The 27,031-nt window shown below is 34.3% G+C and overlaps 1 protein-coding gene across 4 annotated transcripts in view; it reads right to left on the bottom strand.

Annotated features, from left to right (window-relative positions):
* Positions 1 to 25,976, bottom strand: part of C1H8orf34 (chromosome 1 C8orf34 homolog) — a 394,007-nt gene extending 368,031 nt beyond the window's left edge. For all 4 annotated transcript variants that reach the window (XM_031946288.1, XM_031946289.1, XM_031946286.1 and 1 more), the window contains exon 1: positions 25,653 to 25,976. In XM_031946288.1, the coding sequence (XP_031802148.1) occupies positions 25,653 to 25,721 (69 nt within the window). In that variant the 5' untranslated portion in view covers positions 25,722 to 25,976. The remainder of the gene's footprint in view (positions 1 to 25,652) is intronic.
* Positions 25,977 to 27,031: the final 1,055 nt, after the last annotated feature.

The raw sequence follows: 27,031 nt of genomic DNA on the forward strand, positions 1-27,031 counted from the left end.
GGATAGCAACAAAAAAGGTACTTCCCTTAAGGCACATATTCTATCAGGATAAACAAAGTGAACATAAATAAGTAAATGCAAAATTTAAAGAAAGAAAATTCAGAGTAATTTAGGGAGGCAGCTAGGGAAAATAGGAAACATGCCATCTATTGACTGAGATACTAAGGAAGTTAGGGATTATATAAAATGAAGATGAGATGTAAGGGCATTCTAGGAACACTAGATAATCTAGCCTTACAAAGAAAGGCAGAAAGATAGACTGTTAGGTATAAGGAATGGTAAGGAAGCTAGTTTTGTTATTGTTTTGTTTTTTAATTCCTGGAACACTGAGTATAGCAAGAGGATGTATAATATGCTTGGAAATGTGGACTGAGTTTAGATTGTAGTAAAATAATTTTAATATCAAATAACTGAGCTTATATTTTATCTTAGAGACTCTCATTGAGTAACTGCCATGGTACAGCAGTTCTTTCAGAATTCATTCTTTCAGAATTTCACCTTGGCAATTGTGTGGCAGACCAATTGGAAAAGGGAAAGATTCAGTGCCGAGATAAATTAGCAGCTTATTGAAATATTCTGGGCATGAGGTAAGTACTTAAAATGAAGTTGATAAAGATAGGAAAGAGCGTGTGAAGGTAGAATTGATAATATTTGACAAATGACTAGATATAAAGGAAAGAGTGGAGGCTGACTCTGGTGATCAACCTGGGCAACTGTAAGCACAGGGGTATTCTTGACAGAAAAGGAAAGTTGGGACTGTGAAGAGTGTGAGGAAAGATATTAAGTTTTGTTTTAGATAGATCAGATATAAGGATCCGGGGTAAGATATAGAGATCTGACAACACAGTGACAAATTAATACATGATATCTGAAGAGACAACCATCAGAGAAGGAACATAGAAAGAAGAGGGCTCCAGAAAGAATTTTGGGGAACATGTTGTTCAGTTGTTTTTCAGTAAACTCTTCATAAATTTATTTTGGGATTTTCTTGGCAAAGATGCTGCAGTGGTTTATCATTTCCTACTCGAACTCATTTTACACATGAGAAAACTCAGGCAAACAGGAAAAAGTGACTTGTCTAATGTCACACAGCTAGTAAGGATCTGAGGCCAGATTTGAAATTAGGAAGATGAATTTTTCTGACACGAGGCCTGTTGCTCTATCACTGTACAAGCTAGTTAATCCTTGGGGAATATAGCCACAGTTAATTAGGTGATGATCCAGCAAAAGACACAGTGAATAACCAAATAGGTAAGAGAAAAGCAACAAGAAAGGAGTGGCATGAAAACTCAGCAATGTTTCCACACAGAGTTATATCAAGTATTTAGAAAAGAGTATTTAACAGTACTAAATACCACAGAGAGGTCAAAAAAGATGAAGACTGAGAAAAGACCATTACATCTAGTAATTAAGATATCCTTGGTAGCATGGGGAAGAGAAATTTCAAAGGGAGAGGAAATAGAAAGAGAGAAATAAAAAAAAATACATAGTTGGTACTATGGACCAGAACTGACAATACTACTACTACCACTACCACTACTACTACTACTACTACTACGACGACGACGACTACTACTACTATTACTACTACTACTACTACGAATAATAATAACACATTTCTATGTTGTCCTTTCTCTCAACAGTCCTGTGAGGTACAAAGTCTGGACTGTTATCCCCATTTTCTGGATAAGAAAACTGATGCCTATATGTGGAAGACCCCAAGTATAAAGAGGTTCACCTGTGGCAAGGGCTCTCATTGAATAACTCAAATAGATGAAAAATAGATATTTCTAGTCTCTTCTCTCTCCACTGTTCTCCAAACTCAATATCCAATGCTTGACCCTTTTCCTACCAAGCACAAGTTCTACAATGAATATATATAGTAAATAGCAAATAAATCCATTTTGCAATCATAGCAAAGCAGAAATCAGAGAAGATAGACATAGAGGGATATATATGTGTGTATGTGTATATATACACATACACACACATATATATATATATATATATATGTGTATGTATATCTATATCTATCTATCTATATACCAGATAAAACAAAATTTCCCATTGAAGAGCAAAATAACTATGTTTAACCAAGAGAGATTGTCTTTGATCTCACACCAGAGAAAACGCTCCTCAGTTTCTAGGATAGTAAACTAGGAATGGGGATATCATGTAGACTACTTAGAAACCTGAAGTTGGATTGGCCTCTTTTATTGAAGATGGAAGCCCAAAGTGCCAAAAATAACTTGAAGTTTGAAGAAGAGAAGGAGATTGAGGAATCCTGAAAAAAAAAAAAAACTGGCTGAAACTCTTCTACTATCAACAATTCCAGCTTGCCCCTCACATATGGTAGGCCATTCATCTCCATCAACGAGGAGAGATCAAATACAAATGGGCTATGGGGAAGGGGTTACATTTAGATAAATTATGACTTGCTCAAAGTTATGAAACTACTTACTATATATTTGTATATGTGTATTTTTATATTTCTTGATACCTAATTCAAGTTTTTTTTATTACATCCTTATCTGCAACTTTTAAAATTGTGAAATGTTAGCATTTTAGCCTGCTATTATATATTATTTCCTATTCTGATTTTTCCCTTCAGTCTTTATGATAAATTACCTTTAAAAACCTATAGCGCAAATATGCTGTGATTGAAGAGTAAGATAGGAATTATGATTGGGAGCAAGGTTAAGCACATTCCTTGGTCTCTTCCTGCAGAGCATGAGCATAGGCAATACTTTAAGCTAAGAGGAGTGGTTCTTATTAAAAACGTGAAGAGAGTACCACTGAATTAAGACTTAGATTTGAAGGTAGAAAGAAAAAAGAATGAAGTTAAAAGTGATAGAAGACTTATCATAGATGGAAGTACCACACTGATCACAGCATTAATTTTATGGTCTTTGTATTTCTAGTGAATGATTTGCATTACTAAATAAATTGTAGGGTTTTTTTTTTTTGTTTGTTTGTTTGTTTGTTTTTTAAGGACTCAATACTTGAGAATATAAGTGAATAAGAGAATAATGTTCTCATTCAATACTAAAAAAATTGGGTGCAATTTTTTCCATATTATTTCTCTTTCATACTTATAGTACCTTAGTTGTTATGTCTGTACAATCAACTGTACATTGTTTTCATTATGATTACTATGTTGTTGAAATTGGAAGAGAAAAAAAAAAACATCTAATTTCAGAAGCAATATGAAAAAATTTCCTCCCCATGTTATAGATCTTCTGCAATAAATTGTCAGTGAACCTTCCATTGAAATTCATAAAAGAAAACATTAAATTTGAATGAAAATAATACTAATTCTTGAATATAAGTGATCAAATATATTAGCACACTGGCTCAATTATAATTTTCTTTTTTTTAGCTTTTTTAACTATAATTTTTTATTAAGCTTATATCCTATTTTTTTCATATTGACATGATGAGTTCAAATAATTTCAGTGTTAGTTAACAGAAATTATTTATTCTGATTTGGGATTCTGACATTTCAAATAAGGGTTGGAATGCTTTATAATTCATCACTATAGAAAGCAGTATTATGATACCAAGTTCTTGAAGGTCAAAATCTGTTGCTTTAGGAAGATGTGAAAATTAATTTTAATCACTACAAAATGTTCTGTTTGCCATTAGTTGATCTATTTTTAGATGTATTGCATTTCAGAGAATTATTAAGGAACATTAATGTGCATTGATCAAATAAGTTTTAATGCACTGTGTTGGGATATCTAAAAAGAGCATTGTATATATAATCAATAATCTGTTTGAATTCATGCTCATTTCTACATCATTATTGTTGGCTTTTGTTTTTGTTTTTTTCCCACAAGAGAGTGAGCCCAGTTTCACTCACTGGTAAAAAAAGCCCTGAACTGCCAGTTTGATGATCCAGAACAATAGATAAAATCTGCTGACAGCTATTGTTTCACAAATCAATGTCATGATAACCACATTTAGAAACCTTGGTGGGGAAATAAAATGAGAGCTTGTAGAGTTTTAAGGACCTCCTCTGAATGGGGATTCCAAGCCTCTGTTAGTAACCCAATTCAAAACAATATAAAAAATAGTTCCCTATGCAGTGTAAGGCTGCAGACTGCAGACTGAAGTATAAGTTTATTTTTGATGACCTAAATGGAGTCACAATGTTCTTTATATGAGCACTTCAAAATTGGAAACCATTCTTTTAAATCATATTTCAACAATCTTTAGAATAAATTTTATCCATTAAATTACTTTTTTCAAGTATTTTTTAAGACTTCTTTCTTTCATATGCTCTCTCCATGTTCTTTATATACTATTTTTCATTGTAGATTCCAATAGTAGACTAAAGATTGAGTCAGGATTTTTTTTAAAGCTAAGGATAATTATCAAATGGATTTCATGATTCATTTCTGAATAGCTATACAACTATCTTCCACCAACAGTGGGAAAAAATGTAGGAGACCAGATCCTGGTTCTTGCTCTGCCGTTAAGTAACTATATGACCCTAAGGACATCATTTCTCTTGGCCTGAAGAGATGGGACCATATAATTTCCAAGTTGCTTTTAAACTCTGAAATCACATAGATAAGTTGAGAAGAAACATGTTTTGAAAAAGAGAAAATGAAGAGTTCTGTTTTGAATTTGTTAAATATGAGGTAAATTTGAAGAATAACACAGTAGTCAATATTAGATGTGAGGTAGGAGGATAGGATTCAGATTCAGTTGAGGATCTAACGTGTGAGGATATATAACCAAAGAATTGAGCCATACAGACAAATATGATACAGACAAACCCTAGTCTTAAGCCTCTGCTATTACTATGTTCTCTAAGAATCATTGAACTAATTAGCTTTTATTCCATTGCTTGTTTTAATTATACTCAGTGTTCCCTTTAATCTCCTCTAAATGTACTATCTGTCTTGGTCACTTAGAATCCCTAGCATTCTTGAGGAGTCAATCCCGGGGTCAGCCTATTCTGATCCCTCTGGTCGATTGTTCTTGAATCGCCATTTATGTGTTATATCTGCCAATAAATGCAAATACACTGAAAGTAGAGGGTGTTTTTTTCTTTTTCCTTTTTTTTTTCTTTTGATTCCTAATATCTAGCAAAGTGTCTTGTACAAAATAATCACTTCATAAATATGTATCGAATTGAATTGAATTAGGAAGTGATCAGTATAATAGGAATAGCCAAAGCCAAGAAATTAGATGAGTATAAATTGTGAATGCCTTTCAGCTATTCATTGCTATTATTTCCACAGGATTAAAAGATCATAGAATTAAATTCCAAAGGTATCAGAGAGGTAGTAGAAGGTGGAAACAATGCAAAACAAAACAACTTTATGGTAACAGTTTGGGCAAACTTAAGCTGTTTCTTGATTTCAGCTATAATATTGAATAATTTTTGAACTTGTCCAGTGGAACTTGATAGATGAAGCATTTAATCAAGCAAGCATAAGCAATACTTATTTTGAAACAACTGCATAAATACATGTGACTTTATAAGTTCTAAGAGCAGGACATACAAAAGACATTGCCCTAATTAACTTATGGAACCTTCCCTGTGAATTGAACATGTGATGCCCAAGGTTTCCCATAAAAATAGCCATTTCCCTCTATTGCCAAGAATCCCCTCTATTGCTAGAAATAAGCAATCTTGATGTGCTGTTCCTTGTGTTTCCATGATTCTAATCTAACATTTGGCAGAGTTGGCAGGACATGGAAGTATACACACTATCCCTTGCCTTTATTCAGAGCAAAGAGGTAGAAAAAATAGAAAGATACTTCCTATAAACTAAAAACTAGAAAGTGAAATCATTAGCTATTTCAAAATAGTGGCTGTCTAAAACTGGGAGTATTGACTTTTTGAATCTTTGGCTAATAGCAGACATCTATGTAGCCCTTTAAAAAAAGAAAATGGTGTACATGCTCTAAACTTGAAGACAATGTCCCTTACCTTTTTCCCTCATTTCCCTTTTCCTTTAGAATAGCTGAGGTGGTCCAGATATTGCAGCAAGAAAATAGAAGTCATAGAGTACAACTCGGGGCATGATTTTGTGCCATTATAAATGCATAATTGCTATGTTTTATGAACTGGAAATTAAACAAATAATTAAAATGAAATAATTAAAATGATTTAAAAAACATTCATCTATATTATTAAAAACATTAAATGACCAAAATGACCCTATATTTTCCAGTGTACAGATGTTCTGAGAGTATACACATACACATGTAAACATATATATGTGTGTGTATGGAATCCAGCATTTAAAATGAACTGCAGAGCAGAGCAGTAAATATTACAATAAGTGGTTTATTTCATACAAATCAATTTATTGTTTCCAAAGGAGGGAAAAGGACCCACATGTACAAAAATGTTTGTAGCAGCTATTTTTGTGATAACAAAGAATTGGGATATGGCTAAACAAGTTATGGCATATTAAGATAGTGAAATATTATTGCACTATAAAAAATGTTGAACAAGGTGATTTTAGAAAGGTCTGGAAAGATTATCATGAACTAATACTGAGCAAAAAAAGCAGAATCAGGAATATATTGTACACAATAACAGCAAGAATGTGAGATGAAAAACTATGAAAAACTTGGTTCTTCTCAGTAGTTCAGTGATCCAAAGAAATCCCACTAGACTTTGGACAGAAAATGGCATCCAGAAAAAAAAAAAAAACTAAGGAGACAATGTAAAAAATACATGTTATGTTCACGTTTTTTTTTTTTTTTTAATCTCTGTCATGGTTTTTCCTCTTTGCTCTGATTTTTCTCTACCAATAGGATTCATAAAGTAATGTGTATTAAAAATGAATAAATTTACTAAAAACAAAAAAAATATGGTTTCAAATACAATTTGACAACTGTATCTGAATGTTGACTGTCACAACTAATTTAAGGCAAAAAGTTCTGCTGGTATGAGTACTAGCTTCAAGTCTCTCTCTATATGCATATATAGGCATGTATGTATATATACATATATATTTGTATGTATGTGCATATACACACATATGCACACACACATATGTATATATACATACATACATACATATAACGTCATAGGTAGAAGAGAAATGGAGGAAGTCATAGACCAAAATCAGGGTGAGGTAAGGGAAGAGGTGATTTTTATGTTTGCTTCACCTTAAACCTTTTAAAACAGTGGTTTCTAAAATGGAAAGGTACAGTTATGCACAAGCAGGAGATTGTGACATAATTCTAAAGGTTTTATTGAATGATATCTAAAAGTCAGTGATCATCAGAAGGTGGGAAGATGAGTTAAATTCTGTCCTCCCAGAGATAACCAAAGTGGGCTTTCTTTCCAAAACAAATTCACTATCTTTTCCCCTATTATCACTAAATCCAACTCCACTTTGTCTCCTTTCTTGGTTACACCAGGCATTGGAGCATACCCTAACTATAATGTGAGCACTTACAGTAATTAAGCAAATAAAATATTTAACTGTCACTCTATGTCTCAAACCCTGCCTCTTCAATCATTCCTTGGTTTCTGCAGGAAGCTCAGGGAGTGAATCACACAGAATAAGTAGATCTACATTATTGATTTCATTACATAATCTTTTCCTCCAAATCCACTCCTCTTATGAACTCTCCTATTAGTATTGATAGCACCATACATTTGTCGTTTGTGCTTTCAACACTGATTCCATCCTAGAATCCTCCCTCACCCTCATTTTACTAGTCTAAACAGTTCCCAGATCTTATCATTCATTTCTCCACATTTCTCTAATCCATCCCTTTCTCTCTGCTCACAAAGAGAGACTCCCAATTCAGGTTCTTGGTCTTTCTGCTTCCCTTTCTTTTTTCTTTTCCATCCTTAACATAGAAGTCAAAGTGATTTTTCTAAAGTATGTATTTTACCATGTCATTCTCCTACTCAAAAAACTTCATCGGCTTCCTATTACATCTAGGATCAAATACAAATTGCTTTGTGATATATGAAGTTACTCAGAACTCAGCTCCATTCTATCTTTTCAGTCTTATTATGTATTACTCCTCTTCAAACACTTTTTTTTGCCCAGGTTAACTAAGCTTCTTGCTGTTCCTTCATGTAAGATTCTCCATTTTTCATTTCCAAGTCTTTGCTTAGGTTGTTTCCCATGTCAGAAATATATTTGCTCCTTACACTCTCCTCTTAAAATCACTAATTTCTTTCAAAATTGAGCTCTAGTTTTACATTCTTCATGAAGTTTTTCTTTCATCTCCCATTGCTAGCAATGATACTTCCCTCAAAATTACTTTATTTTATGTAAATTTTAAATATGCACATTGTTTCCCCCATTGACTATATGATCTTGGAGGGCAGAGGCTACTTCATTTTTGTCTTTGAAACCTCAGTATGTAACATTGTGTCTAGCACATATCAGGAATATATTGATTGTTTCTGACTGATTGATTAAAGGAATCTGAGATGATGGAGAGAGGTATTAACAGAAGAACAGAAGTGGAACGATACATAGATAATAGATCAGAGATACATTGAGTAAATGGTTCAGGAGAGAGGGATTGTTAAATGATTATTGAAAGCCATTTTTGTATTTTGTCCCAAGGCCAATGGGAGGTGCTGGAAACGCTGAACAGGGGAATAATATCACAGATGTCTTAGAAAAGGATTCCGATATTTCAGTAGGAACTGTTATCTCACTGCTGTGGATATTCATTCCAATAATACATACTACAATTTGTTCTTGTATAGTTTGTTCTCAATGCTTGTCAACACCTTCCATAATCTTCTAAGAGACCATTTCTTTTGGTCTATCAACATTGTATGAATACCACTAGAGCATATTGAAGGTCTATCAGTTATCTTTCCCCCTTTCTATGTGACTGACAACTCAAAATATGTAAGGAAAAAAATAGCAGCTAAACTTCATGAGAAAATAACTAAAGAGGAAAAATAAACTAAACATGAGAATAACACTATTTTATTTGAAAATTATAAAATTTATTTGTTCTAAGAATATTTCAAAATTTCAGACTTTTAAAAGTAATCTTAAAAACACTGTGGTTAAGAATCTGGATGCATGATCTTTCTTGAGCAACAACATAACTGTAAATATGTATACTATATTTATTGTATATTGTATATTGTATTTAACATATACTTTGACATATTTAACATATATTGGACTACCTGCTATCTGGGGAGGGCGTGAGGGGAAAAGTTGGAACAGAAGGTTTTGCAAGGGTCAGTGTTGAAAAACTACCCATGCATATATTTTGTAAATAAAAAGCTATAATTTTAAAATTAATTAATTAATTAACAAAAGATAAATTAACCAAATTGACCAAAAAAGAATCTGGATGCAATGGAATGCAATAAATAACACCTAAAATTTCCTTAAATTATGACTTCATGGTTAATGTAATTTAACATTTTGATGAAAACTAAAACATTTGACTTGCCAAGATTATAAAAGTTTTCAGTAAATAATTAATTTCATACTTTGAAAGACCCATAGCTGCAAAGATATGGACATTATTTCCATCAATACAGAATAAAATCCCTTGATAGTTTAATATATAGGTATTTTAAGTGTTATCTAGGGTCACCTGAGAGTCTCTGAGTTAAATCTATTTTCATAATATCACTAAAATATTTTTGTATCGAATACAGTGAATTTGGAGGCACACATACAAAGATATATGTATAACTAAATAAATATTTGTATAAATGTATGTGAATATATATAGGTAGGAAAGTGGGGGAGAGAGACAGAAAGAAAAATTGCCACGTAAAAGGTCTTTTGGATCTTCAGTAATTTTTAAAAGTATAAAGGAGGATGTTATTTGCATTCAGAAGAAGAAAAGATTTTTAAAAGTATGGACAAAATTATTTTATGTGTATGTATGGGTCTATAATGGTAGCCATCTTTAGGATAGAAGGGAAGAGAAGAATAAAGGGGAGAAAAGAAATTTACATGATAGCTTTATTATATATTTAAAAGGAATAGCAAGTTGTTCATAATAGATTTGCAATTTCATGTGTAATCAACTTTTTTATTCTAAAATGCTATAGAAACACTTATTTTATTTCATAAATTAAAAATTAAATTTTCTTAAGTGTGCAAGAGTTCTGAGGCCAAAAAGCTTGAGATTTGCAACTTTAACAGAATATTAAAAGAACTGCTATGGCAGTGTTAAAAACAAAAACAAAACAAAATGATCTATCATTCCCTGGTCATAGCCAACCTTCTAGTTCTGAGTCTTTTCATACTTATATAAGCAGGTTCTCAGCCAGACATACAGGGTGCTGCCATCTTGCACTCCAAGCATTCCAGCTTACAGGACTTGCCAAAAGCTTTTGCTTCTTTAGAGTAGCCAAGATTCAGTGTTAAATGCAAAATATATGTCTCTAAAACTGTGTTAGCCTAGTTTGTTTTGTTTTGGGCTATGATTTCATTGCTATATGGAATTTCTAGTGAGAAATCTCCCTTCCCCAACAGCCAGTACTTGTTCCAGCACTTAGGACCTTACAAAATTAACTAGGTACTGAAGTTAAAAAAAACTTGCTTAGGTCTGTCACAGAGGTCTGACTTGAACTTAATTTCTACTTTCCCTATTTCTATTGAAGATCCCAATATCTTTCCAGGGTTTCATGTTGTTATTTTCACATTTTCCTTTCCTCCTCATTATTTCTCATCTGACCTATTCAATCAGTTGCTAAATTTTACAATTTCTACCTTCAAAATATCTCTTATACCAATCCTTCCTTCAAATTATAAAGCTACTATCTTAGTTTATATCTTCATCATGACTCATTTAGATTATTCTACCCTCCTCCAAATTGTTCTCCTACCTCAAGTCTCCACTTCATCCTAGAGACTATTGACAAAGTAATATTTCTTAAGCACAATACTGACTATGTGACTCTGACTCTACTAATACCAATTGTTTCCTATTGCCTCTAGGATAAAATATCAACTGCTATGTTTAGCTTTTACAGCTTTATACAATGAAGTTATATTGACCTCAAGTTCTGTATTCCTTCCATTCCTGGAATGGAATAACTCATTTATTCCTCAGAAATAACCTGTTCATTAAAGTAGTAGAGATTTTTTTTAAAAGTTTAAACTACTTAATGGGAAAATCCTTTTGCCAAGCAAATGATCATTCTCTGATTTTATATATTTTGAAAATTCTTATTCATGATATAAAATAATTGTTCTAAACAGAAATTCATAATATAAACTATTTATGCTGAATAAGTAAAATATTTATGTATTTATTTGTAATATAAAATATTTATTTTCTAAACAGCAAATAGGATGGCAACAAGTCAGTGACATGGTATAATGTAAGTATTCAAACAAGCTTTGTTTCTCACCCAGCACCTTGCCCTCTACCCCCCATGATACTTGAGTATTTATTCCAAAGGGACTCTAACATGGCTACTAAGATGCTAGTAGGTACAATGTTTTAAACTGTTTACCTTTCACAGCTACTGATTTGCTGTTGTTTGTTCTTCATTCTTAAAGAGCATAAATGACATCACAAGAGTGATGTCTTGACTTGTGCATGAATTGGATTTAAGTGAAGCAAAGTTGTGCAAGTCATGAGCCCCACTCTCTCCTTTAAAGTCATCAAATTCAATAGCAAGACAAAAGTCAAGACAAGTGGTGATGGCCCAGGATTGAGTGGATGACCTTGGCCTTTCTCAATTAAGATTTTCTTGATTCACTGATAAAGGTAATTCTGGTTATTATGTCTAAAGTAAAAATAGATGAAAAGGCATACAAAAAAAGGAATATCTTTCTATTTACACTTAACCTGAAAACAATTCTTTCAGTAAGAGAAGGCAGAAGTACTGCAAAATGCTGCCAACTATTTAGCCTCCAGGATGCAGAATTGTAAAATATGCAAATAGAATGTACCTTCAGAGCCAATGGGTCGAATCCTTAGTCAAAAGCAAAGCTCTCATCCTTTGCCAATGTTACCCAGCCACCAAAAATGTGTCTGGACATGAGAACAATAGGATCTCATGCCTTTTATGGTCTGCAGCAATCTGGCTGCAATATCCAAGTCACCTGTTCTTGGCTCCAAGCTGCTGTATATGCTATAAATGATGAGTTTTCACATCAGTTTTTATCTAAAGTAGACAGAAGTTTCTCCCTCTTCTAGTCCATTCCCCAAGCAGTTTATTCAAATGGATAATGATATTTCAACTTCTTTTAAAAATTCCTTTCCATACATTAATTGTTCATAAAACCTCAGGATTAAAACAGTACCAGATTTTTTAAGGCTTCATCTATCGTTTAATTAAAGTCTTTCAGATTATCATTCTTCCACATAAAATTCACTTAATTCTAAATTGCAACATATTTGGTCTCCAAGAAAGAAAGACTTAACCATAATAATACTTAAACTGTGAAATCAAGAATGATATAATTCTAAATAAATCAGAAGTAATGTTATTAAAGATACCATGATACAGATATTCAAGAGCCTATAAACATAATTAATTAATATTAAACTTCAGAAGTTGACCCCTTTACTTAAAAAAAAAGAAAAGAGCGTCTTATTATTGTGAAATGGAATCAAATTGTCTATGTAAAATGGGCTTCTCTGGTGTGTATGGATTAAATACCTGGAGTACTATAGGGCGATATGAAATATAAGAAGATGAACTAATAAAAAAAAAAGGGGGAAGATATGTGAGAGACTATAATCACTCTCTTTTTTTTTCATCTTTCTACCTCTTCTCATCTCTCATGTTAAATATTGCTCTATTATGAAATATTTCTATACCAATCTTATCTTTCAGGAAAGACCTTAATATTTAATTCAACAAAATAGCATCTAATATATAGGAATGTGGTTCTGTGTGTGAGTATGAGTGTGTGCGTGGGCATATGTGTGTGTGTTGAAGACTGAGCATAATTTACTCTGGATCTTAACAATTTTACATTTCTCAGTGATGGATCCATAAGAAACTTTCATAATAGTGGACTGCAAAAAACAGAGTTCAGAAAGCATTACATGTTCTTTGGAAGGTTATATAACAGTATAGACCAGGGAAGACTGAGAAGGCAGATTCAGAAAGACTCACAATGTGTAAACAAGGGACTAAGAGCAGAGTTAACATGGGAATATTGTGTCTGAAAGTAAGTCCAGAAGGAGAAAGGTAAGATAATTTAAAGATATCATTAGTAAAAATTCCAAATCAAATCTCAGGTCTAGGGTACCTATCTAAGTAAGTACAGGGCAAGTAACCATTAGAGGCTCATGTGATTAAACAATAAGTGGTTCTCAGATACAGAAAGTTAAGATGTTATGGTTATATACCATAATATGTGAGGGAATTAGTATGTTTAGCAGGAACTCAAATTGCAAAGAATAATGTAAATTTGAGTTCAGGGCCCAGTAATTTAGGAAATAGGGTAAAGAACAAACAATTTAGTTATTGGTGAATAGAGGCACAAATCAGAACTTAGTAACCAACAAGGTTTGGGACATGACAGGAATCCAGTCAGAGAAAACTGAGGTACAAAACAGAATCACAAAGAAATTGGAAATACAAGTTAGAAACCCAGTTGTTTAGCATTTCTAAATTCAGGATTACAGCAGCAGGAAAACTAACAATACCGAGTCCATAATCTGCTAACCTATAGCTTCTTATATTCATTCTGCCTAGAAATAAAATTGATCTTAATTGAGAGAGGAAACAGTGCCAAATCTATACATATGAGAAAGAAAGAGAACCAGTTAAAAGATTTAAATTAGAGCAGAGAGTTAAAGTAAGCCTCTACAAAAGTTGAAGTAGGAGGTATGACATGAAAAAAGGCAAAGAAATGGCTTATTTTGTAGATTAAATAGAAAATACATTGGCCTAATTTATTTCCAAATTTCCATTAAGGAATAATTTAGCCATGAATTTTGAGATATTCAACATCAGCAAATCTTGGTTAAGCACTAAGTACATGTATTAAATTACATATAATATGTAAACTAGATATGAATCTTTATCATTTTTTGGATGGTTTAATATAACATTGGCTTCTTTTTAAGTCTATAGCCCAGATAGGTATTTTTAGTTAGTCCAAATATAACATGATGCATAATGTCTCTTCCCCATAATTCCTAATCTTTTCTGTATTCTGCCATTTATGTTCTTGAACCACTCTGTCTCAGTTAAAATTTCCTGCTAAACCATTTCCAAAATACCCTCGTTTCTTCTAATTATATTAAAGCTCTACAAATGCCAATATTCAAGCCACACCATATACTATGGTTTCTTTGTTGTTTAATCAATCTTTTACTAACCAAATACATCTCCTGTATGTGTCCAATCCAGGGTGAGACATGTTCCTGTCAATGTCATTTATTCTCTTCACCTCAAAAACAATTTTAACTGTGTTTGATATGATTTCTGCTGATTCCTTTCTGTCAAGACATGACTTAGTTTCCTTAGCAACCTAATACTTAGAATCATGGGAAAGTCATTTTGAACACATTTATAGTGTTCTTTAGTTGTTTTGGTTATGTCCGACTATTCATTTGGAACTATCTTGTCAAAGAGAGTAGAATGGTTTGCCAGTTCCTTCATCTGTTCATTTTACAGATGAGGAAATTGAGACAAACAGGATTAAGTGATTTGTCCAGGGTCTGACAGCTAGTTAATGTCTAAAGTTATATTTGAACACAGGTCTTTCTCACTCTAGGTCCTATGCTGTAATCAATGTGCCATCCAGCTGCCCCTAGTTTGTATGTATACATGTATGCATATATATACATGTATTTATATCAATTTGTAATTTATTGTGGAATATGGTTAAGTTTCTGATTTAAACCTGTTGTTTGTTAAATATTTTCCAGCTCATTTGGAAGTTTTTAATTAAATAAGGAGTGCTTTCTGAAAGAGATATAATCTTTACTTCATTGAACATTGCATTCTTGAATTTGGTTCTTTATAATTCTTGTTCAGAACATTACTGATAATATTATTTTTTTTTCTATTTTCAATAATACCAAATAATTTGGGTGTTCCTTGCTTTCCTCTTTCACTATTTTACTTGAGATTCTTAAATTTTTTCCTCTCAAAGGAATTTCTTTATTACTTTGGCCATCTCTATTAAGTAATGTTACAGTAATAGGGCACTAAATATGTAAATGTATTTAGTTAGCATCATGTTTTAATTATTCTTGTATCATCTAATTATGATTAATGACAATCTTTTGTGACTAGATGTGTGTAGGTGAGGGAGTGCATTCAGCATAGTGACTAATTAGCAGATAGCAAGTACTTGATTAAAAAAATTGTTGATTTAATAAATGCTTGTTGACTCCTTTAGAGTTGTTATTGTTGTTTGCCCTTTGTTTTCAATGAGGACCATGACATCAGAGAGGTGATACTATGACATACAATTGAGTTGGATTTTAGTCAGAATGGGTTGTGCAAAATCACAGCATCACCTTTTCCTCCAGAGTCATCTGGATTCAGTAACAAGATATAGATTAGGATGACCAGAGATGGTCCTGGTTGCAGGGGGAGACCTTGGCCTTTTTGACTTAAAGTCTTTAACAGATTTCAGTTTGACTAAAGGAATGCCCAGTCAGTAATTAAGGCTAGGTCCTTTAGAATAGTTTGTAATTGTATATACAGGAGATATATAGTACAGTTTTAGGCCTAAATAGCTAAGATTTCTGGGACATCTTGTATTTTGAGTATGTCTTTTCATATTTTTCCCTAAATATTATAAATATGCATTTTGGGTATATACATTTTGAAGTTATTTTGACTGACTTTTCTATCATTTCCTACAGTTTTTTTGTAGGAATGATTTTTGAACTTAATTTGTATATTGCTACTTAGTTGAATCTATTAACAGTTTTAACTTCTTTGTTAATCTTCTAGAGTTTTTTCAAGTAAGCCATTATGCTGTTGGAAAATAGATAATTTTTCCACTTCTCTTTGTCAATGTATATGACTTTAATTTCTTAATTTTTTTTTTTTTTGTGTTTACTATAACTAGCATTTCCAAATCAATGTTAACTAATAATGGAAAGAAGGGGCACTGCTGCTTTAAATTAGCAATGTTTTGGGAAAGCATCTAATATTTCTTCATTGCAAAAAAACTTACATAAATTGCTACATATGTATACACACATACATACATACATACATACATATTTTGATGCTATTAGAAGTAGCATGTTGTAGTGGATCAGAAACTGAAATTAAAGTCAGGAAGCCCTGAGTCCAACTCCTGACAATTTGCATTGTTAAATGAAGTTTCTCACCAGAGGGCATACTATACCAGGAAAATCAGAGACCCAATCTCTAGCACCTCTATTTCGGCAAAGGCTTTTATGACATATGTTGATATTATCATATGATATTATCATATCATTTGGTTTTATTTGTAACATGACTATTTTGTTTCCTAATTTTGTACCATATTTGTGTCCTTAGCATAAATCCAATGAGAATATAATGAACATTTTTAATATATTACTACAGTTGAATTGCTGTATCATTTATAGTTTTGTATCCAAACTCATTAGTGATATTATTTTATAGTTCTCCTTTTCTCTTTTATTGTTCAAAGGTTTATAATAAGACCATATGTGTTCTATAACAAGGATTTTTGGTATTTCCTTTGTGGCTCAGTTTCACTTCTTTGAGATACTGGGTGGTTAAAATCTCTAGGTATTGTTTTTGTTAATTTGAAGTTAGGTTATTAATTTTTAAAATTTTTGTTCTCATTTAATAATGTATATCAGGTTCTGATTTTTTAAATCTTTTTTTTTTGAAATTTCCTTTTGTCATAGTCATCTTGTTCTTTTTTTTTAATTTTGGTAATTTAGTTTCTCCCCCACTTCTTAAACCAAATTAACTGATTTTTATTTTGTAATCTTTTCAAAATCTAGTTTTCAGTAGTAGTTATCACTTGTTTTATTTTTCATTGTGATTTTTGTCATTTGTCCTCAAACTTTCCAGATTATATCTATGCTTAGTTTTGTTAAATTGTTGTTTCTCTAGGTTTTTTTTTTTAATTGCTTACTCAATTCTTAAGATTTGCTTTTTCTATTCTGTTAATATGTTTTTAAAGATAGAATTTTCTATCAAAGACAGTTTATTTTCATCCTCCAGATAATTAGCATGTCAGCTCATTATTATAAGGCTAGTATTATATGTTGATTTTATGATTTACCTGAATTCATCATTCTGGATATCATTAACAAACCTCACTTTAGATTTACATTTATTTATTTATAATTATTTTGTTTCATGGCACCAAGTTCCTTTCTGTAAAGGTAACACAGGGTGCTGAGAAATTTAAATATTCTTTAATATACTCAATAAGCCTTTCAACTCTAACATCTTCAACATTTATATTTCATATTTTCCTTTTTTATTTACTTGTTAGATTTATCAAGTTCTGAGAGAAAAAAATTAACTTTATTATAATTTTGGTGTTACTATCTGTTTAGTTTTTACAATTCTGCTAAAAAAAAGTTTCCTTTGTGGATCTTTATGTTATGAAATTTGAGGAATATAAACTCAGTAATAATATTGCTTTAAGAATACCATTCATGGCATGTTCATGCTTATCTCTCTAGACATTGTATATTTTTATTTTTGCTTTGGCAGAAGTACTTTAATTCCTACACTTTTGCTATCACCTGGTACATAGTAAATTTTGTTTCATTCACTGATTTTCATTCTATATATGTCACCTCATTTGCCCTTCCATTTCAATGAATTTCTTTTGATTGATTTCTTTATTGATTGATTTGTTCTTTCATTTTTTTTTTAATAATTACCTCATTTGTTCTGTTCCACCCCTAGAAATATTAGTCTATATGTCAGGAGCAGTGACATACAATAGAAGTCATTATTGTTTATCCTGAATTATGAGGCCTAACCCATTTCCTGATCTTATCAGCATTATTATTTCTAAAATTAGTATATTCTTTCTCTGCATCTATGTTACCCCCAAATCCCTCCTCCCATCAGTTTAGGTGGTCTTAACCCTCCAGGACATTATACATTATACATTATACAAACACACATACACACACACACACACACACACACACACCCTGTTATAGAGTGTGATACGTTCTTAGGAAGTATAGTCTGCTGTACTCAGTCTAACTGATATGCTGCTAAACTCTTTGAACCCAAATACCCAATGAGGTTGCTGTCTCTTACAGTTGTCATATACTAATCCCTACTCCCACTCTACCTAAGGAAGAGACTTTAATGGCACACCTTCATTTCTCCTTTTAGAATATAGCCTGACTTCCATTTTCTCTCTCTCCATCCTACTGCTTCTAACCTACTTCCTTAGAACTTCTCATACTTGATAAGAAAGTGAAGAAATAATTCTTCCTTCTTGGCTAACCTCTAGAGTGAGTAGAATGCATTTACTACTGCTCTTTGCTTTTTCTATTTTTTCCTTGAAGGAAAATATCTGTGATATTTAAATTACATCTACATCCTGTTTTCAAGGTTATTTGAAATAAATTCCATAGAATTCATGTGTTCTTTTAAAATAAATATATTTTAGTTCTCTTCTGCCAAGTCCCTTTCTACTTAAACAATTCTTTTAGGTTACAGATCTGTTACTCCTTTTATCAGGGCTTCTACTACTCAAAGAGACTATCTACCATATTTCATAAGTTATCCATTCTGTTCTTTTCCTTTATTATTTCTGTACTGAGAGTTCTGATTTATTATATAATTTCCTTTATGATATCTTTTTAAAATATTAAATTTTTAATTTTGAACTATTGTATAGTGATTTTGATTTTGCTCTTAATACATGATATGTGATGAATTCACAGTTCTTTTTTTCATTGGACATTTTTCGTTCTAAGTATAATATTTATCACGAGGCAACTAGGGAATATAGTTATTAAAGTTGTGGGTCTGAAGCATGAAAATTTGTGTTTGAATTCAGCCTCTTAAACAAGCTGTGCAACTCTGGACAAATTACTTAATCTCTTTCTGCCTCAGTTTCTTCATCTAGATAATGGTAACTACCTCTCAGAGTTATGTGAGGATAAAATTAGATATTGGTAAATAGTTTTGTAAGCCTCAAATTTCTGTTATTGCGTGCCTTGTAAAGATAATTTTGGCAGGATTGTAAGTAATGTTTTGGTAGAAGAAGAAAGACCAAAAGCATAAGACAATGAGGTCCTGACCCAAAATGGTAGTTACATAATAAATGAGAAATATATTCAAAAGATGCCATGGGAGTAAAATAAACAGAAGTAATTGATTGAATATGGGAGAAGTATGTAAGGGAAGAGTAAAGGATGATTCGAAGTTATGGTAGGAGAGATAATAACTTCAGTTTTGGAAAATTTTCATTTCCAATCTAATGGCTCACTGAAGTAGATAGGTTATTCAGGTAATTATAGCCTAGAAATACATTTCTATAAAGAGATTAGGGGTGTAACTGAAAATTTGTGAAAATGTAAATCTGAATAAGGATAATTGAATGAAATAGAATAGATAAGATCACCAGAGATAAGGACATCTGGAGGAAAAACATATTTAGTAGGCAGGAAATTAATGATGTTACAGCAAAGGAGAGAGGAAGCAGACAGGCATCAGTCAGGTATATAGTGGCAGGGGCTGGGGGAGAGGAAGAAAGAGAAAGGTGGAAGAGAGAGAGAGAGAAAGAGAAAGAGAGGAAAACATAGAGGGTGAGGGAGAGTAGGAGGGAGAGGGGGAGAGAGACAGAGACAGAGACAGAGACAGACAGACAGACAGAGAGATAGAGGAGGGAGGGGAGGGAGAGAGGAAGGGAGAGGGGAAGAAGGGAGAGAGAGACAGAGCCAGAAAAAGACAGAGAGAGAGAGAGAGAGAATGAGGAAGAAAAGAGATACTATAATGATTTGATTAGATAACAGGGTCAAATGAAAGGTTTTTTGTTGTTTTTTAATTTTTTGTTTTGTTTTGTTTTTTTAAGAATGGAAAAATCCTGATATAGTGGTGTGTGCCTGTAATCTCTGCCACTAGAAGAAGCTGAACCTGGGGAATCATTTGAACTTCTGAGTTCTAAGCTTCAATAAGTATGTATGGCTAAAGGCAATTAGATATCTGCTTTAAGTCTAATGTCAATATGGTAAACCCTCAAGAATATAGGGCCACTAGCCTGCTTCAGGAGGAATGAACCAGCTCAGGGGCAAAATGGAGCAGGTCAAACTTCTGTATGATTAGTAGCAGGATGCTGCATTCTAGCCTAGCTGGGATAGAAAATACTTGCCAAAAAAAAAAAAAAAAAGAAAGAAAAGAAATTATGTGCATGGGAATCTGAGAATGTTTGAAGAAAAGTGGAAAAAGAGCTAGTTGAAAAAGAGAAACTAAAGAGAAGAGAGAAGGAATTAAGAATGGTGATATTTTCAAAGTATGATCAATCCTAGGAACACCAAGGAGGAATAGAAGATAGAGTACTCAGCCTGGAGTCAGGACAAATGATATTTCTGAGTTTAAATCTTGCCTCAGACACTTACTAGCTATGTGATTCCAGGTAAATCACTCTACCCTATTTACCTCAATTTCCTCCTCTATAAAATGAGCTGGAGAAGGAAATAGCAAACTGCTCCAGTACTTTTGTCCAGAAAACCCCAAATGGAACCAAGAAGAGTTGGACATAACTGTACAACAATATGGCCAACCTATGAACCATAACTGAACAATAGATGTATAGATGGGATATAGGAAACTTAATGAGCTTGGAGACTTAATTGATTAAAGAGAAATCAATTCATCAAATATTTATTAAAGTACCAATTCTAGTCATGACACTGGAACCACTAAAGTACCCAGATTTGAAAGCAAGACTTGGAAAAATAAGGAAAGTACTGACAAAGTAAATATGAATCCCATAAGAAAGGTGGAAAGAATGACTTTGGAGATAGTGGTAAGAGTCAATAGACCTGGGATATGTAATATCAATAGATGGAGTGAACCTCCAAGAAAAAGAGCTTGTTAAGTGATGGCAGCAGAAAGCTGCACTGTGTGGCATGAGTAATAATAGGACAAACTACTCCTTCTGTTGGTTTGATGTGTCAGGAAATTAGAGGAGGATCAACTAGCACTAAAAAGAATGACCAAGGATCATGTCTCCAGAGGAAGGCGGGGTCCTGTGAGCACAAGAAAAGAAAAAGAATGTGAGAGAAGAAGGCTAGGGTGAAGGACAATTGTTAATGATGGCTCGATGGTTCCCAAGGGTGACATGGGCAAGTAGGTGGTACAGTGGATGAAACAACAGGCTTGGAATGAATAAGACTTGGAATCATGAGTTCAAATCTGACCTTAGATACCTACTATCTCTGTGACCCTGGGTCATTTAACTTTCTTTGCCTCAGTTCCTCATCTGTAAAATGAAACAGGGAAGGAAATAATAAATCAGTCCTGAATCAGACACAATTGAACAACAAAGGTGAGAGTGAGATAAGACAAAGGTAGATAGGTATGAGATTGGAGATCTGGATCAGGTCTGGATCAGGTTTTAGAGGAAAGAGTTTTTCCTGAGTATCATCTTCAACTTGCAGGCAAGTGGTCATCCAAGTTAAACACCTCCAGTAATGAGTAGCAGTCTTTGTATAATCATTTCTTCCTGCCATTCTCAAGAAACCCAATATGAGAGTACCAGTGCCAGGAAAAGTACAGAAAAAAAATGTGCTTTAATAACATTAAATGTCTTAATTTTTTTAAAATTATGTTAACTTTAGCAGTTATTATATGGCTCACTGAAAGATAAATATTGGAGATATCAACATTTCATAAATTCCAGAAGAGTATATATTATATTAAAATTATACAATACATGGTTAGAAATTCAGAAATACAGGGAAAGTCAAGTAAGGCATATGCCAAAACACTCTATTAAAAAGTCATTAATAATGACAGTCATCTCTGAATTTTTAATTTTGTATTAAAGCATTTCTGCCCAACAATATAGTCCAGTAATTCTTGGCGACTGCTTTGTTATATCCCAGGGCACTGCCAGTCATTTCAAGGGAATCACAAATTATCTCCCCAGGGGTCCTAAAACCAAAATCCATTGAAATTCAATTCAATTTTCAAAATAAGCATGCTGTTTAGCATTTTAATTAGCATGTATATTGTGTTTTAAGGTATGCAAAGCATTTTAGAAATACTATCTAATTTTATCCTCACAACAACCCCAGAAGGTAGGTGCTATTATTAGTCCCCATTATACTAATGAGGGTAGACAGAGGTTAGGTGACCACAGGCAGGATTCAAAAGCTTATCTTTCTAACTCTAGGTCTAGTGCTCTAACCACTACACCAACAAGCTGCCTCATTGGAGAAAGGATTTACTTGGAAAATGGCAGAGAGAGAGAGAGAGAGAGAGAGAGAGAGAGAGAGAGAGAGAGAGAGAGAGGAGAGAGAGAGAGAGGAGAGGAGATCACAGTGCCAAAAAGGTTAAAAAAAATTATTAATAGTTTTGCACTACTATGAATATTAGTTAGGAAAATTACTGCTAATTCTAGAAAAATTCCCATAATCTAAGGCAGTAGTTCTCAAACTTTTGTTTTCAGTATCTTTATCCTATTAAAAATTATTGAGAATTCCTCCAAAGCGTTTTTATTTATCTGTGTTATATTTATAGACATTTACCATGTTGGAAATAAAAACTATTTTTGAATTTGTAGACCCTCTAAAAAGGTTTCAGAGATCCCCAGGATTCTCTAGACCATATTTTAAGAACCACTGATCTAAGGGATTAAATATTCTACCTTTGTTATTCTTATAAATTATGACTATATTATGAAGTTTTTTTAATTAAACTAGACTTATTTATAATAGCCAAAAAAGGAAAACAAGGATTAAGTATAACAGTATCTCTGAAATTCTCAATATTAAAATATATAGAGAACTGGGAACTTTTGTCTTCCATATCCAAGCAAATGACTATAAAAGTGTAGTTAAGGAATAAAGCGAGAGCCTGATCATTGTTATTGGCAAAAGGAAAATCACTTCAGTACTCAGGGACTTTCAATGAGTACTAGAAAAGGATCTCAACAACACAAATAGCATTTTATTAACTGTTTTCCCTTGCACCAAAGACTTAGTGACTGGACTATAAGCTAATATTCTTCTTGTTCTCATTTCTGTGATTCTGTGAGGAATATGTAATTCGATCACTTTGAAAGTCAAGTTCAGGCTTTATCAAAATTGTTACAAGAATATCATAGTTCAGATATTCTTCTTTCTAGTAGAGATTTATTTTTTTTTCTCCTAAAAATCCTAAAGTAAATTATCAACCCCAGAAAGATGATCATTTCATCAAGTCCATCCAAACTAAGAGAAATATGCATAATATGGGTGAAGAAAATGAGAAGAAAGGTAAAATGATACTATGGATAAGATCATAAGATCAAAGAATTTAGAGCTGGAAGGTATTTTTGAGGTCATCTGGGTAAAATGAGATATTTAGTGAAGGATTTTGATGCACCATTATTTCAACCAAAAATTCAAGTGCTCACTTTGTAGTTAGAATCACGTGTTGAATGATGAAAAATAGGCACTTAAGCATATGATTACATTTACCTCATTACATTAATATTTCCCAATTTTATATACCAAATACTGTAATCATCCCAGGACTGACTACTATCTAAATTTGTGTCTTATCTTTATAATACAGAGATTTTTTTTTAAAGAATGAAAACTCTTTTCACTTTATTTTTAAAACAAAAAATTCTGAGAGAATAGATAACAGAATACAAAATTGCTTTCTCCTTTAGATAAAACAAAGCTGTTCTTCAGATGTAACTTATATACTGGTCCGGTGGAAAATCTATTCAAATACTCTTTTAAAATCATATATATGAAATAATGCATTATTAGACTAAAGGCAAAGAAATGAATTACAACTGCCCTCATAGTTTATTTTCAATTGTTACCTCTTTCAATTGTTACCACCCAAGGGGGTAAAATGAAGACAATAACTGGACCACATCCTCTTGTTCAAACAGTAATGCAGGTTAGCTGGAATTATGCTTGTTTTTGTTTTTGTTTTATTCCAAAGAGAGGAATGATAATAAATAACTTGGGCTTAAAGTAGTATTCTCCTTTCTATAAATCTTAATAATGTGATGCCCAAATATACCCTACTGCAGTTTTGCATTTTATGATAATTTAAACAAAATTAAAAGATAGCTCCTTCACTTTTAAAACTCCTCCTGTTAGCTTTAAAAGGGGATGCAGTGGGGTACCATTGATTATAGCCCTTAAGATTATAGGTTTGGAGCCTGAAGGTATTTTTAAGTCATTGGATTCTAGTCTAACTCCTCATCTTATAAATGAAGAAATTGAGGTCCAAAGAGAGGGAAATTAATCACCTTCCCCAGATAGAATCGCCAATTCCCCTGAAATCTGCATTCATATTCCTGCAGCTCACATTAGTTTGAATTCAGTCACTGAGAACATCTCTACTCTCCATTATTACCAGGGCACACGCCTCCCCTGCTGCCGGCTTCTGCTTCCTTTTCAGATGCAGCAGAGATGCTGCAGGAGGTGTGAGCATTACCGTTGGTTAGAGGGACCGACCATCCTCCCCATTTCTCTCCCAGGAGTGTGCCTGAAGCCCGGCAGCTGTAGTCTGGGACTTACCAAAAGAGTGGGGAAAGAGTGTTGGGTACCCCCGCCACGGCCTTCTCTCCCTCCATACCCCCCCCAAAAAAAAAAGAAAACAAACAAACAAATACTGAATGACTTGGGGACTGCAGTCTCCAAAGCTATCTCCCCACCCACCCCTAGTGTCCTGGCAACGGATGGGACGCTTTCGTTCGCTTGATTTCCTCTGTATCTCACACCAATAGGCGCTCTCTCTCTGCCTGGACTCATAGTTTTGGCCAGTGGCTTTCTTATATCCTTTTCTTTTCGTTAACCAAATGTGCGTTGCCCAGTGCTTTTCTCCCCAGGTACGGGTACACACACACACACACACACACACACACCCCACAATTTGAGATTCAGTATTATCTTTTCTCTCCCCGACCCGGCCCACCGTGGTCCCCCGGCTAGAGTGAGAATATTTTCTTTTAAAAGCTACCCCCACCTCATAATGCTAAGTGGTATTTTCTCCAGTTCTCGCTCTAGCCACCTCCGCACCTCCCTTCAAAATCCAACAAACCCAGAGAGTTTTGAATGTAAGGAAGGAGCGTGTGCATTATATTAGGAGCACAACAAGGGTATGCATATGTGTGCTTTGTGTGTGTTTGGACGGAGGGTAGGGGAGATAATGCCCATTTGTGAGGGTAACTGTGTTTGTGATTGGGGGACAAGAGGAGGCTAACAGTGAATAAAACAGCTTGGCATACCACCAAGACAATACAACTTCCTCTGGCCCGCTCCCCGGGCCCTGAAGTCAAAACCCAGCCTATCTCACCTGCTTGGGGGCGTCTCTAGCCCAGGTAACCCCAGGGCAATCCCCACACCCACTCCGACACTCCGACCCGTATCCTCAGCACTGGGATCTGTTTCTGAGCAAAATACTTTGGTACCCTGGAATGGCCGGGGCGCCCCCTTCTGCCAGGTCCTTCTTCCTCCTACTCTTCCCAGATGTCCATTTATGTTTCTTTTTTATGTCCCTTCTATTGCCCTAAGATGAATCCTCCAGCCCACTAGGCAGAGAGCCTTACCTCAAACAGGGGACCTATTTTGTTCTTCTCCAGGTAAGCTTGGATCCTCGTTTGCTGATGAGACGCCATGGAAAGCGCCTGGATTGGGAGGGTTTCACGCCTCTCCCAGGTGCCTGGATCTCTCTCCCTCCCCAGATGCCCCGAGATTGCTCAGGATCCGACTAAGGCTCCGGCTCCGGCACCCTACTAGGGCACTGTCGAGCTCACTCTAGCACTGCTTCTCGGTCTCACCCACCCCAGCAGACGCCGGCGCCCGCCCTTTCCCAGCACAGCCGGGCTGCCGGCTGGCGGGGCGGGGAGAAGAAACAGGAGGAGAGGAGGAAAGGAGGGAGACACACGGAACGCGGGGAGGAGCGTGGGCAGAGGAGAAGGGGGGTGGAGATGGGGTGGGGGGAGAGCAGGAAGTCCCAGGAATGATGCTAACTCCAGCAACTCAGTTTACAAGGGAACAACTCATTCATTTCATCCCGCTCCTGATTCTTTTCCCTAAACGCACACCTTGAGAGGACAGGGAATTAGAAGGATTTCTTCGCTTTTGAGGAAGGGGAGGGATATTCGAAGAACGGAGTGAAAGGGAAAAAAAAGAGGGAGATTAGAGAGAAGGATACGCCGTATAATGGACCACATGGAGCGCACAGAGTGGAAAGCTGAGTGACCCAGGGTTCCTGTTAGCGGTGGTGGAGTGGCTGAACAGCAGGTACTAAAAACAATCATAAGCTATACTTTGCAAATCTAAATCAACATTCATTTCAAATGCCCAGCTCCAATTCTATCTTAAAGAAAGGTAATAATCTGAAAGGAGGCGTGTGAGTGTGTGTGTGTGTGTGTGTGTGTGTGTGTGTGTCCTGTGTGTGTCCTGTGTGCGCCTCCCCCTGGTACTTGGTTACTGGAACAACAGCCCCAGCTCTCCCCAGCTGCTGTGCTTTCATTACCAGCTGCTCCCTAGCGACAGCACCGCTCAAAAAGCCAATAGTGAAGGTGCTTCTTTCAAAGTGCACATAAATCTGGCGCTTGTTGGCTACTCTGAAGCCGCCTACAAATGCAGATCTAAAAGACTCTGACTCCTCCTTTCCAATACCCCCTTTTTTGCCTGTCATTCACCTATGGCCCTCTGAAGAGTGGTTGAAAAGGAAGGGGGAGAAGGAAGGGGGCGGCGGGAGGGCACAGTTCCAGGAGAAGGCACTTGAAAGAGAGAAGTGTTGGGTTTTGATTTTGCTCTCAGTTTTCTCATTCCTTTATATCAAGAATTTTAAACTTGAGACCCCGATTAAAAAAGATAATAATAACCGTATTTCAGTAAAATTGGTTTCCTTCCAAATACTATATGTTTTATTTTACTCTAAAATATTATTCTGAGAAAAGATATATCCATAGACTTT

This window comes from Sarcophilus harrisii, chromosome 1 (assembly GCF_902635505.1).
Source record: "Sarcophilus harrisii chromosome 1, mSarHar1.11, whole genome shotgun sequence".
Taxonomy (NCBI): domain Eukaryota; kingdom Metazoa; phylum Chordata; class Mammalia; order Dasyuromorphia; family Dasyuridae; genus Sarcophilus; species Sarcophilus harrisii.